This window comes from Scomber japonicus, chromosome 12, assembly GCF_027409825.1.
Source record: "Scomber japonicus isolate fScoJap1 chromosome 12, fScoJap1.pri, whole genome shotgun sequence".
Classification (NCBI taxonomy): Eukaryota; Metazoa; Chordata; class Actinopteri; order Scombriformes; family Scombridae; genus Scomber; species Scomber japonicus.
Genome location: NC_070589.1, coordinates 3,015,221 through 3,033,170, shown reverse-complemented (window position 1 = coordinate 3,033,170; position 17,950 = coordinate 3,015,221). Strand labels below are relative to the sequence as shown.

The 17,950-nt window shown below is 38.8% G+C and overlaps 2 protein-coding genes across 3 annotated transcripts in view; one reads left to right on the top strand and one right to left on the bottom strand.

Annotated features, from left to right (window-relative positions):
* Positions 1 to 17,950, bottom strand: part of tmem68 (transmembrane protein 68) — a 30,360-nt gene that overhangs the window by 10,281 nt on the left and 2,129 nt on the right. Inside the window, exons 1-5 of one of the 2 annotated variants that reach the window (XM_053330251.1) lie at positions 10,010 to 10,146; positions 8,269 to 8,443; positions 6,800 to 6,973; positions 6,276 to 6,375; positions 2,290 to 2,457 (exon numbers count right to left, since the gene is read on the bottom strand). In XM_053330251.1, coding sequence (XP_053186226.1) covers positions 2,290 to 2,457; positions 6,276 to 6,375; positions 6,800 to 6,973; positions 8,269 to 8,328 — 502 coding nt within the window. In that variant the 5' untranslated portion in view covers positions 8,329 to 8,443; positions 10,010 to 10,146. Of the gene's footprint in view, positions 1 to 2,289; positions 2,458 to 6,275; positions 6,376 to 6,799; positions 6,974 to 8,268; positions 8,444 to 10,009; positions 10,147 to 17,950 lie in introns of those variants that run through there. The other variant, XM_053330252.1, reaches the window with a different exon arrangement.
* tgs1 (trimethylguanosine synthase 1) overlaps positions 16,479 to 17,950 on the top strand; it is a 37,102-nt gene continuing 35,630 nt past the window's right edge. Inside the window, exons 1-2 of the mRNA XM_053330258.1 lie at positions 16,479 to 16,604; positions 16,749 to 16,816. Of these exons, the coding sequence (XP_053186233.1) occupies positions 16,495 to 16,604; positions 16,749 to 16,816 (178 nt within the window). The 5' untranslated portion in view covers positions 16,479 to 16,494. The remainder of the gene's footprint in view (positions 16,605 to 16,748; positions 16,817 to 17,950) is intronic.

Here is a 17,950-nt window from a genome sequence, read left to right as displayed (position 1 = left end):
AAAAGAGTATAGCTTAATACTGAACTACGGATGTCCTCAAAAAGGCATATAAGATAAACACTGACCCCACAGTCGTCTATGACTACTTTAATCAAATGCGTTTTAGATTACCTGTATATAAAACAAACAGAAGGATGTTTGGTCTTGTTCCAGAAGCTACAGTACAATAAATGGTTAGTTTACTTCATGTATGGACAGGTTAATGCATTTACACTTTTGATACTTCTGATCTGCCTTGGTGGTGGTGTTAGATATTTTTGGCCAGTTGACCAGCCACTGCCATTAATCCTTGTGAGTTTCAACCCTTTTCCTACATTGTCATAATTGTATTTTTAGATTATTTTTATGTGTGAAAATGTACTGTATATTTTTACATGTGTGCAAACTTGCTTGCCTCAAATTTCCCTTCAGGGTAAGGTCCCTTAGATGAAGCTAGATAGTGTCATTATTAAGTTCTCATGGGATATTACAAAAAATGTACTTGGCATCACAGGAAGTGCCTTAGCATATTGACCAATATGGCAAAACAACACCTTCCAAGCTGCAGGAATTCTTGTCATTGAAATTTGTATTGAATGTTCAATGGTAACAGTAATATCCATGGGTGCAGGGTTGGTGATACAGATAATGGCTTTGGTGTAGACATTGTTAGACATGGCATATAGAAGAGAGGAATATTAAAAAATCAGAAATAAAAAATAAATCTAATTCACATATATGGAAGTGAGAAATTCAGTCCATAATAGAGAAGAAGGGAGTGTATTGCATTCAGTTTTCATAATTTCTTGTATAGGCCCAAAATAGCTCTCAAGGGATTGTCCATCATCCATGTTCCCTTTCAATCTGTTGAGCATATATTCATAAGATGTGGTCTCAACCATTGCATATATCCAGTCTTTCAGGTCCAGCAGTTTTCCAGTATCGCAAGATAATTCTTGTGGCTGTAATCAAACCCACCATAATAACAGACAATATTCCTTTTGATACATTTGGAATTTGAGATTGATTCTCTAGTTAGCATACAGCAGGAGTCAGGGGTCGGATGCTTAGGAAGTCCACTACTTTAACCCAGAATGGTATCACTGATTCCCATATATAGAGCAGGAAAGATCATAGTTCTGTTTTACATCTACAGCACAGTACAGATGATCATTAATCGTGTAAAAAGTGCAAAAAAGTGCAAAAATCTGTGTGCAAAGTCAGCAGGCCCTAGTCCAATGGATAGTTCATTGAGAGGTAGCCTATACAAGCTCCAAATGACAAAAAATGCACCACAGTATCCAGCTGCACACTGTGGTGCAGTGTGTCACTTCCTCTTCCAAATGTTATAAGGAAAATGCCATTGAGGTAAGGACAGACCTGAGCTTCTTTAATACAGATGGGTGACAAATTAAAGGAAAAATTGGCACAGGTCTGAATGCTTGAGCCCTACAGTGAGGGGATGTGGTAGCTCTGTTATACTGTGGGGGGCATTTTGCTAGCATGGTTTTGGTCCACTTATCCCCTTAGAGGGAAGGGTCACTACGAATCAATACAAAGTAGTTCTGAAGATGAACTGAGATGACTTTTGTTGTGATTTGGCGCTATATAAATAAAGTCAATCATTTAATCAATCAATCTTTATCCTATCATGAAACATTAATATCCCCATCTGCCCTTTCTGACGATATCCGATATTCCAATATTGTCCAACTCTTAATTTCCGATACCAATAGCACCCGATACTGATATATGCAGGCTTTTTACACCAAATGCAGGCTCGGAAATGCTGAAGCCTACAGAACAAACATTGGTTATAAAAACCTGATACGATACTCCCAACTGAACACCTATGGGAGATGTTGGACCGATGTATTAGAAAGTGCTCCACACCACCTTCATCATAACGCCAAATGTGAGTATATATCTACTTATGTTAAGAGGAATTAACAGTAAAAACACAGTCACATAAGTCAGTTAGACCAGCAGCAACAGCCTGCTCTGATCTCTGATAATTGATCACTTCCACTTTATTGTAGTGTCATTGGCTTATGTTTAATTGAGCTGAATGAAGGACCTGGACCTTTTCTCTCTCTCTACCACAGTTTGCAGAGCTACTTCCCCAGCACACGTCTTCCATTCCTGTTTACAAGGAAGGCACGCACAATTATGACAAAGTGAAATGTAATTTTAAGTGCCCAGGTGGCCATTAAGGAGAGGTTGAGCTGGATGATTGTACTGCCCAACCTGTACTTTGCTGACTCTTTACAATGTGTATTTGTGTGTGCATGTGTGAAACAGTGTGAGTACCTGGGATCTTGAAGAGAAAATGGTCAGCAACAGAGTGGCAGGTTCGTCCCTTCTGGATGATGAGACTGGCCAGAAAGTAGTAGTAGTCGATAGGAATGGCTCCGTGATAGTACACTATCAGCGCTGGTCCTTTGTCAGGGATCTTCTCCATCCCATAGATTTCATAGCCTGGAACACGGGTCAAAGAACACAAAGAATGCATGTTACTCCATTAAAACCCTTGTTTAGGCTGCTTAAATCTTTGAAACATTAGATGTAAGTAGAACTAACGCTCACAGTGGGTGGTGCTGTATGAAAAGCCATGGAATAACAAAGGCCTGTAGGACCCATCCTCGAGTGAACATGAATGCCATTACTATTTTTACTTTTTTCTACATTGTAGAACAATACTGAGGACATCAAAACTATAGAACATTTCAAGAGCTCTGCATGGAGAAGTGTGATGGTGTTGGGGGCTTTGCTGCATACACTGTTGGTGATGTATTTAGACATTTCAGGGCACACTTAATCAGCATGGCCACAACCACACCACAACATCCTGCAGCAATACACCACCTCATCTGCTTTATGCTTAGCAGGACAAGCACTTGTTTTCCAACAAGAACAATAACCCAAAACACCCATATCTATGTAAGGGCTATCTGACCAAGACAAAGAATGACGGAATGGTGTATCAGATGGCATGGCCTCCACAATCACCTGACCTAAACCTAATTCATATGGACCACAGAATGAAGTAAAATCACCCAACAAAAGATGTGACTACCTTATGAAAATACCTGAGACAGTGCCAAGATTGTGCAAAGCTTTCGTCAAAGCAAACAGTGGCTACTTTAAGGAATCCAAAATATAACACATTAATTTGTTTCTTGTCCTTTTTATCTACTACATGATTCATGTGTGTTATTTTATAGTTTCAATGTCTTCAGAATTGTTCTGCAATGTAGAAAATAGAGAGAGACCTTGAATTAGTAGATGTGTTCAAACATTTTGGCTGGTACTGTATAATGAGTGTCTTTGGGACCATAATTTCATCTGGGATCTTAAACAGTATTGCAGTAGCATGCCTGTTTAGACTGGGCCAATTACTTGTCCAACAGCTGCTACTTCAACGCATAGAAAGATTGATACAGTTGATCGTAGTAGTAAATAAATGTTATTGTCTCATTTCAAATAGCCTCAAATAAGGGCTGCATTAAAAATAAAACACACAAATAAAGTCTATCCTACCCCTGCACAGAGCAGAGCAGCTTGCTGATCTCTGCTTTATTCAAAGTTTATAATTATTAAATGTATCATGTGTCCACATTGCACCAAATTGCTTCCTTTAGTAGATAGATAGATGTCATTAACAGTTGTATACAGTGCTGATGACAGTTTGTAAACCCTTTAGAATTTGCTGTATTTCTGCACAATTGTGACCAAAACATGATCAGTCCTGAAACTAAAGAATCCAATTAAACAAATGAAACTAACATTATGACTATTTAGGCAAAAGTATGTGACCCCCTGCTTTCAAACAAGCATTTCTGGAATGTTAGCCCAATCCTCCTTACAAAACCGTCTCAAGTGTTGGTGGGCTTCTTGGCATGAACTGCCCACTTCAGATCCTTCCACAGTATTTCTATAGAATTAAGGTCATGACTTTGTCCCAACCTTTCTTCTGTAATCATTCTTTGGTAAAACAACTTGTGTGTTTATGGTTGTTGTCTTATGTCATGACCCACTTTCTGTTGAGCTTCAGTTCATCAACTGATACAACTCAGAAATCATAGCTCCATCAGTGATTGAATGCCGACTTGTTCAGACGCAACAAAGCAGGCCCAAACTATCGTACTGCCACCACCATGTTTCACAGATGAGAGGAGGTTTTTATGTATGAATGCTGTGTTTGCTCATCACCAAACAAAATGCTTCTCATTCAAGCCAAAAAGTTAGACTTTGGTCTCATCCGTGGACAGATTATTTGTCCACCTGGCTCCTGGCTTATCCACGTGGTCTTAAACAAACCATAGACAGCAGCAATGTTATTTTTGGAGAGAAGTGTCTTTTTTCCTTTTAACTCTGCCATGTATATCAATTAATGTTCGGTGTTCTGCTGATGTTGGACTCATGAACATTGACTGTAGCCACTGCAAGAGACTGTAGCTACTCTCCTAGATGTTACCCTGGGGTCCCTTGTGGCCTCCCAAACTATTACACACCTGCTCTTGATGTGATCTTTGTTGTCCAACCACTCCTGGGGAGGGTAAGAGTGGTCCTGTCTTCCATTTGTACACAATCTACCTGATAGTCCAAACTCTTGACAAATGGTTTTGTAACCCCTTCCAGTCTATCAGTAACTCTCCTTTTAGGGTTCTCAGAGATCTCCTTTGTTTCAGCATGACACTCTTCCACAAACCTGTGCTGTAAAGCTCAGACTTTGATAGTGAAGATCCAGATTTCTCTTCTTTGAATAAGACAAGACTCACACTTGATTGTCACTCATTGTCATGATTGAAACACTCAACTCTAATGTCCCATTCAAATGAATTGATAATCCTAGAGAGTCACACACTTTTGCCACACAGAACTATGTAATAATGGATCATTTCCTCAATGAATAAACAAACAAGTGTGAGGCTCATTTGTTAAACTGGGGGGTATTCCAGAAAGTGTGTTATATGGAAAACTCAGAGTATGTTAAACCTGACATGAGGAAATTCTGTGTTATCCGTTCCAGAAAGAGAGGTAACTGAAACTCTGAGTCAGTCACCATGGTAACTGACTCTGTGAACATAACCTGTTCGCTGGCAGTCTTGTTTTTAAGAAACTCTGAGTTTCTACCTGTCTCCTCCTACCCGAAGCAAGCTGCCAGACATGGATGATCCGTTTCTTCGCAATCTGATAGATATCGAGGCAGAATTAATTCTCAATGCCTTATGTCTGGAGATGCAGTATCACTGTTCATTACACTCAATCATTTCTTAACATTCTCTGGCCATATTTGCCTTCTTGTTGATCTTATTTTTAGGAAGTATTTTAGTGTACACATCGTCACATTTCAGTCTTAAAATCAATGACTCCAATATGTATAATAAGTAACACTGTGTTAAAATAGTGGAAAATGTTAATCTACTAAGCAGGATATTAGATGAGAGGATATATGTGTTAAACAGCTTTCTGTTGGGGGTTTAAATTACTACATGTTGAAATAGCCACTGAATTAACATTTACTTTGTTTAATAGCCTACGTCAACTATGAAAATAATCAAATCGAGGTACAATCATGGCCCAGCAAAATGTGCCTTACTTTTCTGAATTATGTTTTTTTATTTCATTTTTACCTGCTTCCAAATACGTTACACCACTTTTTCACTTGTATGCTACAATTTTAAGTGAGGTAAGCTAAGTCAGTGGAGTGGTGTATTAAAACTTAAGCATTGACTCAGGCAGCAATTTTCTCCCATGCTGCTTCTCTCTCCTTCGTCTGCAGCGGTGTTACTTTTTGTTAAATATATGTTCATATTCACCACAGGCCTGCAGGGGGAGCTCCAGTTACAGTGAGGTTACGTAACTTGAGCTTGTTTTCTCAGCAGTTGCTATTGTGAATCAAGGTATCGGGGCTCCATTGATGACAGCTTTTTATAGTGGTCGCGCATGCGCCAAACTCAAGGTGTACATACTCAGAGTTCATTGAACTAATTCAGATCAGCTGTTCTGGAACCAGATACTCAGAGTTTCCCATCTCAGAGTAAGTCAACTCAGAGTTCAGGATTAGACTCAGAGTTTGTTGAACCTCCTACCTGGAATACCCCCCTGATGTCTCTATCTAGTGTTAGGACTTGTATGGAAATCTGATGATGTTTCAGGTCATATTTATGGAGAAATCGAGCAAATTCTAAAGGGTTCACAAACTTTCAAGCAGCAGTCTAAATGCTATATGAATGCACAGCATCTAAAAAGCTGCCACAAATCATCAGTAAAACAAGCCAATGTTGTCTTACCATGCCATATAGCTCCATGTCCATCCCACAGAATAGCCAGGGTCTTCCTGGCTCCATCCCACAGGTTGTTGCAGTAAGCCTCCCTCAGCTGATTCTTTCTCTGTTAGATGAAAACATCAGGAGAGATACAGTGTGGAGTGAGCAGTGGCTGTATAACAATCTGAGTCATATTTCCATTGTTTTGATCATAACTCCTTATTCTTCTGTACAACTGACATAACTGTCAAATAACAGATCAGGTCAGGCTTTCTTGCAAATGCACAATACTCATTTAATAGGTTAATATTGGACATTATTAGATCATATTGAACTCATTACCTCTCAGTGAACAAATTATATGTAGAGAACACTTAATTGTTAGATATTCTTAGGTAAATTCTTGCATCCTGAGGTGGCTGGTTTGGTAAGAATTTACTGCTGATAAGTCTTTACTGATTGAATGGCTGATGGCAAAATTTGTTAACGGACATAAACTCTAGTTCACACTTCACACAGTGCAGATGATGGACAGAGTGTTTGCATACCTTGTACACATGAAGGAAGAGTATAGAGAGGTAGAGGAGGATGACAATAAGGAAGGGCAAGATGAAGACAATGGCCAGAGGGGTGAAGACCCACAGCAGGTATTCCAAAAAACTCAGGTAGTCCTCCGCCTGATCGAGGCCAGCCCATTCCTCCCACACATGAAACACACACACCTTTGGACCAAGACAGTCAATGTGTCAATAGTTAAGATTCTCCACTTCAAGACCCAAATATCTCAACAACAGCTGAATACATTCCTGTGTCATGTCTTTGTTGATTCCCTTTAAAGAGGAAAACAATGTGACAAGAAAGACAATCAGGTGTACAACCAAATACATCCCTTGTGTCTACAATACTGTATCATAAATCACTGGACACTCTTATACACTTATATTACCATATCTGAATGACTGTGTGGAAGTATGGGCCAACACCTATAAAAGCAACTTAGAACAATTATGCATACTATACAAAAAGAGCAGATAGGATAGTAAACAATGTAGGACATTGTAAACATGTAAACACTGATTTTTAAGTCACATGCTTTAAGGTTCATGGAGTAAAACTGAGTAAAATTTAAGACTGCACAAATTATCTTTAAACAAGACATAATATACAACAATGTTCTGTGACAGAGAGGAGGGTATAATTTAAAAACCATTGTCTTCAACAGTGAAGAGTATGTGTAGTCAAAACAAAGTACTAATATAAATCAGTTTAATAAGATAACCAAAAGAATATTTGAAAAAGTTTTATTTATTTTTTGACGCTGGATAATTGTTTATAAACGATATATGAGTTAACCGAGTAGTGAGAAATGGGTAGGAATTGATCAGTATATACTTCTTCCTACTCCTTTTTGAATATTATTATTCTTGTTTTGTTTGTTGTCTTTATGTATCTGTTTTTATTCTCATGTTCAAAATAAACACCTAAATTCAATTCAAATTCTCTGCAGGTTTGTGATTGGATCAAGTTTTCTGTAATGCATTATTAACAAAGTCACCATACAGTGACTAATCAGCTGCAAACCATTTCACCATCATAGAAAAAAAAAACTATGACATTTTGAAATAATCATATATTTGAGGGGGTATTTTATAATTATTGATGATTCATCAGACAAGGGGCTACGTTACTGTGGGCTGTGTTCATATCAATTGATCTGATGGGTATTCTATAAATTGTTTGGTCTTGAAAATACCCAAAATATCTGAATAATTTCCCAGAGCTTAAGATGTCTTATATGATCTAAAGAACAGCAGCAAATCCTCACTTTCTTCAGTTTGGAGTGCAACCTTATTGCTTTGTATTTCTGTTTAATAAAATATATTGTTCATTGATTTTTTTCTAAAACTCAAACATGTGGAAACTAAGGACAAAGAAAAGCCCTACACGAATCCAGTCACATACATTTACAGAGAGAATGAACAGCTATTAAGCTGTGAATTGTGAGAGAGGTTCATACAAGGAAGGAGATGGCATCCTCTGCTCCCATCAGGCAGGACTGGTTCCCAGTGTCTGACATCCTGCTCTGCTGAGTGTCAGTCACAGAAGCTGTTGTTCAACCAGCTGATGATGATGATGAGGGTCAGTCAGTCAGTCAGACAGCCTCAGCGGCAAGGATCATCTGCTGCTACATGCTGGTGGGTGAAAGGAGAGGAAAAGAAAACTTCACAAACGAACAGAAAAACAGCTGTCCATGTACATGTGAGGGCTTTGATAGTCTCTCAGAACAAACTGTCTTTCACAGTCAACACTATGTAAGGTTTAGAAAAATATAGTTAGGTCCATATATATTTGGACATTGACTAAAGTCTTGCTATTTTTTCTGATTACCAAAACATATTCAAGATCAATCAATCTTTATTTCTATGATGCCAAATCACAACAAAAGTTGTTAAATTAGTGCTCTTAATGAAAAGTGCTTTGAGATTACTTTTGTTGTGAAAAATGTTTAAAGTTGTAAATAAAGATTGATTGATTGATTGATCTCAAGGCACTTTTCACTTTTATACTCTTTTAATTTAATTTAAAGAGCCCCAAAATTCCTCCATGAGCAGCACTTAGCGACAGCTGCAAGGAAGAACTCCCTTTTAACAGGAAGATACAGTTATATGATAAATATGGGTTTTAAGTTCAGACTCTCTGCTTTAAGGAGGAAGGATTTAGGAATAACAGCTTTTGTACTCCCCTCTTTTTAAAAGGGATGAAAACTAATTGGACAATTAACTCAAAAAGTGTTTCGGGGACAGGTGTGGGCAATTTCCTATTTCATCATCAATTGAACAGGTAAAAGGTCTGGAGTTGATTCCAGGTGTGGTGTTTGTATAAGGAAGCTGCTGCTGTCAGATAAGTACTCAATGCAGGTGGAACAGGTCAATAACCCTAACAACCCTAACCCTTAAACCACAGAAACAGAAAATCTATCAGAGAGATCACAAGAAGTGGCCAAATCAACAGTTCTGAGGAAAAAATGTACCTACTGGTGAACGTTTCTCAGTACAGATTGAAACATACTGTCAATCATACAAAACATAGTGTGAAAGCAGGCTGGGAGTTTTTTTTAAGCAAAGAAGTGGAATATTCTGCAAAGGCCAAGTCAATCATTTGATCTCAATCCGATGGAGCATGCATTTCACTTGCTGAACACAAGACTTAAGAGACCCACAAACAACAGCTGAGGACAGCTGCAGTAACGGCCTGGTGAAGCATCACAAAGAAGGAAATAGTCTGTAAAGGACTCTCGACAAAGTATTAAAATGGACATTTTTATGTATGATTATGTTAATATGTCCAATAACAATAACACCCCCTGAAATGAGGGGATTATGTATAAAAATGGCTGTAATTTCTAATATTATAACACGATACTTTTGTTCAGCTACTTGAATTAAAGCTGAAAGTCTGCAAGTGCATCTCGATTGTTTCATTCTATATCCATTGTGATGGCGCACAGAGCCAACATTACTGTATAATCAGTCACATCCAGCACACTTTAATGTTTGGATCAACCTTTAAACTTCGCTATGGAGTATACAAGCAGCCTCTAAATTAACACAAGACAGCGGTGGCGGCTGTAAAACAACGAGCTATCTAACGTTAAAGGAAGTAGAAATTCTGGCAGATGACAGCAAGCCGTCGGTGTTGAAGTCAACAGTTAGTGTCAGAGAATAAATACAGTAACAATAAATAAAGAGAGACGTTACCTTAGGCGATACTCAGTGGCCACAGACACTACAAACACATAACACACAGTGTTGTGTGTTACACCAGCATAACATACAAGTCTGCTGGCTAACACCCTGAGCCCGGAACACTTTGAGTGTGACACACTGGTGTCCCGGTGATGCGATCTCCCTGCAAAGAAACCAGTTCAACGATAGAAAAGTTCCACTCGCTGGCATGTCATGAAACTGAATGAAACCTGAGCAGAAAACTTCCGGTGTGACACATGCTATGCAAAATAAAAGTGCAAAATTAAAAAGCGTGGGGGTTTTGTTTGTTGTGTTTTTTGAGTTAAGTTAGCGAAAGCTTGGGGCGGGAAAATGCCAATTTCTTACAGCTCTTTCAGCTCCCACATAACCGGTAAAAAATATTCAATATAACAACAGTGCACGGTATTTATTACGGTATATTATTATAATAATGTAACTATGCAACTATCCATCAATTTCTATATCTATAACTTTACATACAGTACTGTGCAAAAGTCTTAGGTCACCACTAGCCTTGTTGTTTTAATGAATTTTAAAAAATTTAATGACCATCCGTATTTAGGGCCCGAGCGCTGACCCGCGCAAAGCCCTATTGTTTATTATTATTATCCATTTTAAATCGTATTTTTGGTGGTTGCAACCATAGACATATAGACTGTGGCTGTGTCTCAATTTGGACCCAACTGCGAGGCTGCATCCTCGAAGTACGCGGCCTTTGCGGCCTTCGAAGGATGCAGCCTTGAGGAACCTCCGAAGGACGCATCAACCGTTGTTAAATGAGACGGTCTAGCCTTCGAGGCATTTCCTGGTTGCGTCACCAGCTGTTCCCGCCCATAAGACGAGAAAGACGTCTCGACCGAAAAGACGGTGAAAAAGCTGACAAAATTATAAGAGAGAAGAAAGGAGAAGAATAAAGGAAAGGAGAAGAAAGAAGGAAAACACACAAGAAAGAAAGAAAGAAAGAAAGAAGAAGAAAGAAGGAAACACACAAGAAAGAAAGAAAGAAGGAAAACACACAAGAAAGAAAGAAAGAAAGAAAGAAGAAGAAAGAAGGAAAACACACAAGAGATAGAATAATAAAATAATAATAATCTGTAAATAGTTATTTCTGATGTAATTTTTGTAAATAGTTAAATGTTTCATCACTTGATAATAAAAGAAAATATTTAATCCCTTGTTCTTCCTGAACAGTAGCACTTTATGCAACCCTGTTATAAATTGTACTGAAGTTGTAAATACTAAATGGAATAGACGTGTAACAATGAACAATATTCTTTATTTAATAACAACATAAAACATCAAAATCTTCACAATCAAATAAAAAATAAAGAAAAATCATAAATAAACACAGTTCATAAATAAAATCAAATTAAACACATCTATATAGACGTATATTTATTTTGCTATTACTTTTTCCAGGAGAGAGAAGAGCCTCTCCATCCTGTCTTTCCCCTCCTGCTTCCTCCTCTCCTCTGCCTCATTTTGCCTTCTCATGTTCTCCTTTATGAGGTCAAGGAGGTCATCCTCCCTCCTCCTCTTCCTCCTGGGCCCTGGCTGGTCCTCCTCCTCCTCTTCACTCTCCTGCTCACCCACTGCGGCACTTGGCCCTGGTGTGTCCTCACGGATGGAGGCAATGAGGACAGGGGGGGCAATAGATGGCCTCTGCCCCAGTACCTCATCCATGAGGACAAACCACGGCCAAGTGCCAGCAGTGGGCTTGCCGCTGGCCCCCTCCCCTGTCCCTGGATATTTGCAATCCTAAGGCAGTGGAAATCAATCATGTCAGCAATTTTCAGCAAAAGTATTTAGTAACAGTAAAACTAATCCAAACCTGTAGGCTACCTACTTTTTTTTTTTTTTTTAAATTGTCCCATTTTTTTTTGGCCTGGTAGGGCTGGACCTTCCCCTCCAGCCCAATCTTTTCCAGTATTGCTCTAAACACAGAGGGAAGCAAGAGAAAAGGTAAACACAAGATCACATCAACACAGGGATGCAAAGATGTACAAAAATGGACATCAGCCTTACCTCCATCCCGCCGTGGTGGAGTTTTTGGCCCCCGTGAATAGATGGTCATTTTCCCCTCTTTGTTTAATCAGGAGCTCGTTTGCTCCTTGCTCCCTAAAACAAAAATAAAACAAAATGTAATGTAAAACATGTTTTTTTTACTATGTCAACAGACAAAAGGGTTCCAATATAGCAAAAAATTACCATAATAATGATAATAATGAAGTATAACATATAATAGTGATAATCCCAAACGTAGCTCTTTATTAAAATCTAAATTTGTTCATCTTAGTCCATTTATATATATATATATATAAGATATAAGTCAAGTAATAAAATATAAGTAATTAGTAACAGTATAAAAGTATAAGTAGTAATAAGTAAAAATAATTAAATAAACAAACCAATACTTACACTTGAATGAAAAGTCTTCACCTGTTGGTGTCGCCATTGTTGGCACTGAACAGCGCCGCGCAAAGGATCTTGGGATTTGGGAGGCCGCGAAGGATAGTAGCGGTGCATCCTCAAAAAAGAGGGAAAAGAAGGCCGCATTTCAAGGCTGCATTTGAACAAAGTCCTTCTAAGGCTAGTCATCTCACTCGGCGGCAAAATTGGCCACGCCTCCGGGCAGCTATTTGGCCATAGGAAGACCAACCGGCTATCTAAATGAATAGGGAGAGAGCTGTATCTCCATTTTCCGAGGTCTAAGGGACATAAAAAACATATGTTTTGAAATCACGATGAAAATCAAACTATGTGCAAACACCGGCCATCTTGGCGTTACGTAGTTTCCCTATACATTTCAATGGGAGTGATATGTCTCCTCTTATTATAATGTCTCTGATTTGAAGGAGTCTTCGAATTGGGACAGCCTTCGCGCGGCGTTGTGACGTAATCGGCCTCTAAATGCGTACTTCGAGGATGCAGCCTCGCAATTAGGACCAGATTGGGACACAGCCATATACGGTTGCAACATCCACGGAAACGCATGAGACTATGCACGCCTTCCGGTCCGATGAAAAATGCTTTATTTTATGGGTCCCGCAAATAGGCGGGGCAAAATGGCTCGACAGCGCCCCCTTGGAAATTGAGCCCCTCGATACAGATTGTCATAGAAGAATCAAGACATGTAAAGGGTCATATTTAATGATAGTCATAGCGTTACCTAATGGTGACAGGAAGTAACATGCGTCATTCTTTGACTAATTACTGTCATGTGTCATGCATTGTAATTACATGCTGAAGTCTGCATCAAACGCCCTTACCAAAGTCTGCTCATTCCCCATGCTGTCACTTTAACAGACACGTTCCAATCATTTGTGGTCTTAGTGTGCCATCTAGTGGAGAAAACTTTTATTGAGTCAGTCAGCATACCTGAGAAGGAACAAATGCCTCAGATTTCTGTTTCTACTTCTAGATTAATGACTGTATTAGTATTATTGTTTTAGACCACTCTACAATGATGCATGGAGATTAAAGGTTGCATATCAAACTCCTCCTTCATCCTTGATGTATCCTGTGTGGTGGCTGTAATCTGCATTAAAGAACTTGCTGTTTCAAACTTTTGGAACAATCAGATTTACATGAGCTTCACATGGTGTGTTGTGCACTTCATACACGTGACTAGTGTCTGTGTGTATTAATTAGTAGCTGTTTTCTAGCTCCACATAGTGAACCCAGGAAGTGTTATTTTACCACTTGGTGCAGTGTCCAATAATAGTCTGCCTGCGTATAAAGACGTCTACGTGCGAGCCCTCTGACTGCGCCACAGCACGACGTGAGTGGTAATTATTTTATGGCCTCTTTATTAAGATACAAACAGAAAATACAGGAAATATGTACAATAAATTAAAAAAACAAAAGAAAAAACTATGTTCAGAACAAAATTACTTCTACAGGCAAAATTCAGTATATTTAGTGTGACCTCCCTTGGCATTAAGCATATCTTAAATTCTTCAGGGGAGACTGTCCTGAAGTCGATCAAAGCTGATTTCCCTTTCAAAATGGCCTTGCTAATGCAATGTGATGATTTTATGTCTATCAGATTCTGTGATCTTTGGTATTTTAAATGAAATGTTGTGATTGAACGTTGGTCTTATACATATTAGCAAGCTTCCAATGAGTTAAACAACATGTGTATGTAAAATTCTCAAACCTTGTGCAATTCACCTTTTTGACATAAAATAGTCGGACAAATACAGATGTTAGCAATGATTTTAATTAAGGTTCCATTCAATTTAGGTTTAAGAGAGCCAGATTGCTGCTGTTGCTCACATGTAAGGGAAGCCCACGACCCCTCCGACACAGGCTATAGCCTGTGTCGGAGGCTATAGCCTCATCATAAACCATATGGTTTATGATCATTATTACAAAGTTTCAATAAATCAAGTCTGAATGTTTAGAAGACATACATTACCTCGATGGGAAAGTTTGACTCCGTTTCCCGATGCTTAACAAACTGAGTTAACCAACTGAGTTGGTGATAAATGGCGGGGAGCATTCTTCTTAATTTTTACAAAACGATCTCGAAGATATTTCCATTTAGCCCGGCAAACCTTTTCCTCCTTGCCAAGGGTGCGGGCTATTTCTCCCCACGAAGTTGTGGTCATTTGGGCATCTTTGTAATATTGGAGGGAGGGGTTATACAAATGAGGGTACCGGCGTACTTCGTCACAAAGGAGTTCTTCGAAGGCGTCCATGTTTGATTGCTCACGCATGCGCAGTCGGTGACTTAAAAGCACAATGATTTGTTTGCGTATATATTGTTTGTAAATATGATAAATATGATATATTGTGGGGAATGGTGCAATATTTTTATTATTATTATTATTGTATGGCATATGTGCCACATATGTACACAATTACCCTCAAATAACGTTACAATTATCATGTTATTAGAACGTTTTAGGAATGTTATATCAAAACCGTCATTTATAGAACTTTCTCAGAACGTTGTGGGAAGGTTACCCAAAATTCTACCAAATGGGAACTTTAGGGGAACATTCTAAAAATTACTTTATAAAAACGTTATTTCATCTGGTTATTAGAACGTTTTGGGAATGTTACGTTAGACACTAACATTTATACAAAGTTCTTAAAACGTTCTTTAGGGAATGTTCAATAGAAAACTTGTTGGGAACGTTTTGGGAAGGTCACCGGAACGTTATGTGTTTGCTGGGTAGTGAGGCTACACACACCATGGGGAATGATGCAGCTAACGTTACAGTGCCAGACAACCCCAGCTACCCCGGGGATCACCATCACAAGTCTTTCTATGGAATAATGAAGGCTGCTGCCTCCCTGTATCAGACGCGTTTTGCCAGCTGGACCCATTGCGCGCACCGTGCAGACATTAAGGACTTGGTTTGGAGGCCGCTGAATTGACTGTGTTTGGGCAACTGATCAAACGGAAAGTGGACGGGGGACATTAGTTCCCGTCCATTATTGAAATGTTGAACTCATGTGACAAAGATGTTTTTCCCAACATGAACTGTTTACTGCGTATTCTGTTACAAGTTGCTCTGTGGAGCGCCTGTTTTCAGTTGTGAACAGGATAAAATCCACCAGCAGAGCTACAATGCTCACAGAGAGACTGAATCATGCTCATGTTTGAAAAAGAGCTCGCGGAGAAACTGGACTCTGATGAAATAATAAATGCGTTCAAGGCCAAGCCACGCCGTCTTGCCCTTTAAATTGAGAGCTGCGCAGTGCGCACAGGTAGCAGCAATATCGTTGTGTCCTTTACTTTGCTGCTAGTCCCAATAGTTGTGTTCAGATGGTTAAATAGCTTTGTTGATCATGCGTAATGTGGATACGTTATAGCGCTATGAGAGTGCATGAGTACGCGCATGAGTGTGTACTATTTCACTATGTTCATCTCATTGGGCACGCAATGTCTGTGTGTTATGTTTTTGCGGTGTTTTTTTTTTTTGAGAACACAAAGTGTGCTTTTTCTATTACTTTGTTATTGATTTATTTGAGAGCATGTCACATATGTGAATGTTTAGACCTGCTGTGAACTACTGTTGACTATTACTGATGGAACGCACACAACGTGTGGATATGTTTTGTGTTAATAATGTTGTATTCGAGAGAGATACATTCTTTTGAATGTTGTGTGTAACACTCTGTTGAAAATAAATTTGGCACACTCAGTATTTGTTGGTGCACAGCAATGTCTTTTTTTCTGGCTACGCCAGTGGGTCACACTAAGCACTACAGCCTATAGAAGCATTTTTTTTCTTCTGTTTTTAATAGTGCGTACGCATTTCCTGTATTTTCTGGTTGTATTCTCTTAAAGAGACTGAAAAATAATTATATATAAAATCCCATTTTGAGTGCTGTAGATTAGTAACTTAATTCTGAAAAAAAAGACCGGAAGTGCGTGCAGAATACTGGCTGCTTTGTATTTGTTTGTATTGACGGTATTGACCCAGCAGTGAAGCGGCGCGTGCTATAGAGAGCGGAGCGTCATGATGCCGGACAGGAGCAGGGTGACGCTGGTGGCTGATATTATCTTCAGCAGGAAACTCTCATCTGAGGAGGAGAGAATCCATTGCTGCTGCTCCAGAGTCTTCGTAAAGTGAGTCTCTATTATCTCTCGTATGTCTACAAGAACGGTTTGGGTGATGTGATGAACACCTTTTTAAAGTGAGAAAGATGTATACTACTACAGGTTGAAGTATGGAGCTTCTTCTATCTGTCTGTGTTCTCTGTCTCTGTCCAGTGACCGGGAGCTGTATCGCTCTGATAATAGACTGCTCTCATTGGACCTGACAGAAACTGCAGTCCAAGGTATGTTCACTTCTACCTTCCATGTTTATTGTGGTTGCACTGAGAATGGCTGAGATTAACGCATCATTCATCGAGCTGTACACGGTTAGGTTCAGGACCTCATGTTAACATCAGTGGTGCTGTAGCAATACCTTCAGGATGTGTTCCGCCCGCCTAGCCCCGCCCCCGTCACATGGCGTAGGAAGCGCGCGTTCACAAAAAGCTCGTACCACTGAGGTACTGTAGTACTAACTCACTTTTTTTTTCTTTTTTTTTTTTTTTTAGCGATTTCTATTTGTAGAATATTGTATTGTGAACGTTAAGGGCAAGTTTCACGACTGTATAGTTATAGTTTCAAAAAGGATTAACAGAACATATGTTTATTGCGTTTTTTCTTTATTAACACAATCAATCAGTGTTATTTCCATGTATAAACACTATTAGCCTATATTTGTGGGCAAAAAGACGTATTTTACTTTAGGTTTGATGGTCACTGATTGTTCTTTGTTAAGTGACATTTGATGTAAAATGATTGACGTTGATTGAAAACTAAACTGACGAATATTAATTCAGCAATTGATCTGCCACTCTGTGTCATCATTGTCTCATCTCTGTCTTCTTCATGACATATTTATTTTCTCCCATAGTTTTGTATAGTTTCAGTTTATGTATCCTCTCTTTTCTTTCTGTTTATGAGGTGTATGTCTTTCTCATGTTTACTTACAGCAGGTCAAAATGATGACAAAATGAAGCACATTCATGAAACTGCTTCATATTAGTTTAAACTGATCTTCAGAGTAACATCGGCCTCCAGTAGCAGATCAGTCAATCAGTGTCTATTTTCTTAAAGTGGCTTCCACTCAGGAACATGAATCATAGACTGCTTGTTGCACATGAAGCATCATTTTCATACTGAACAATTTTAAGTAGAAAACATTTGTGTCATACAACATTTCCGCTGTATATTTAAATATATGTAGCAAAGTTACTATAAAATGTATGAAGCATCTTCTTCATCGAAACAAACAGCCAATGTAAATAAGTTCTTAAAGGTTCCATGTGTAGAATTGTAAAGACATTTACATGCATGAATAGTTTTCTAGTGCCAAGGACGGAATGAGCACTAATGTAGCTAAAACAAGAGACCCTACCTGA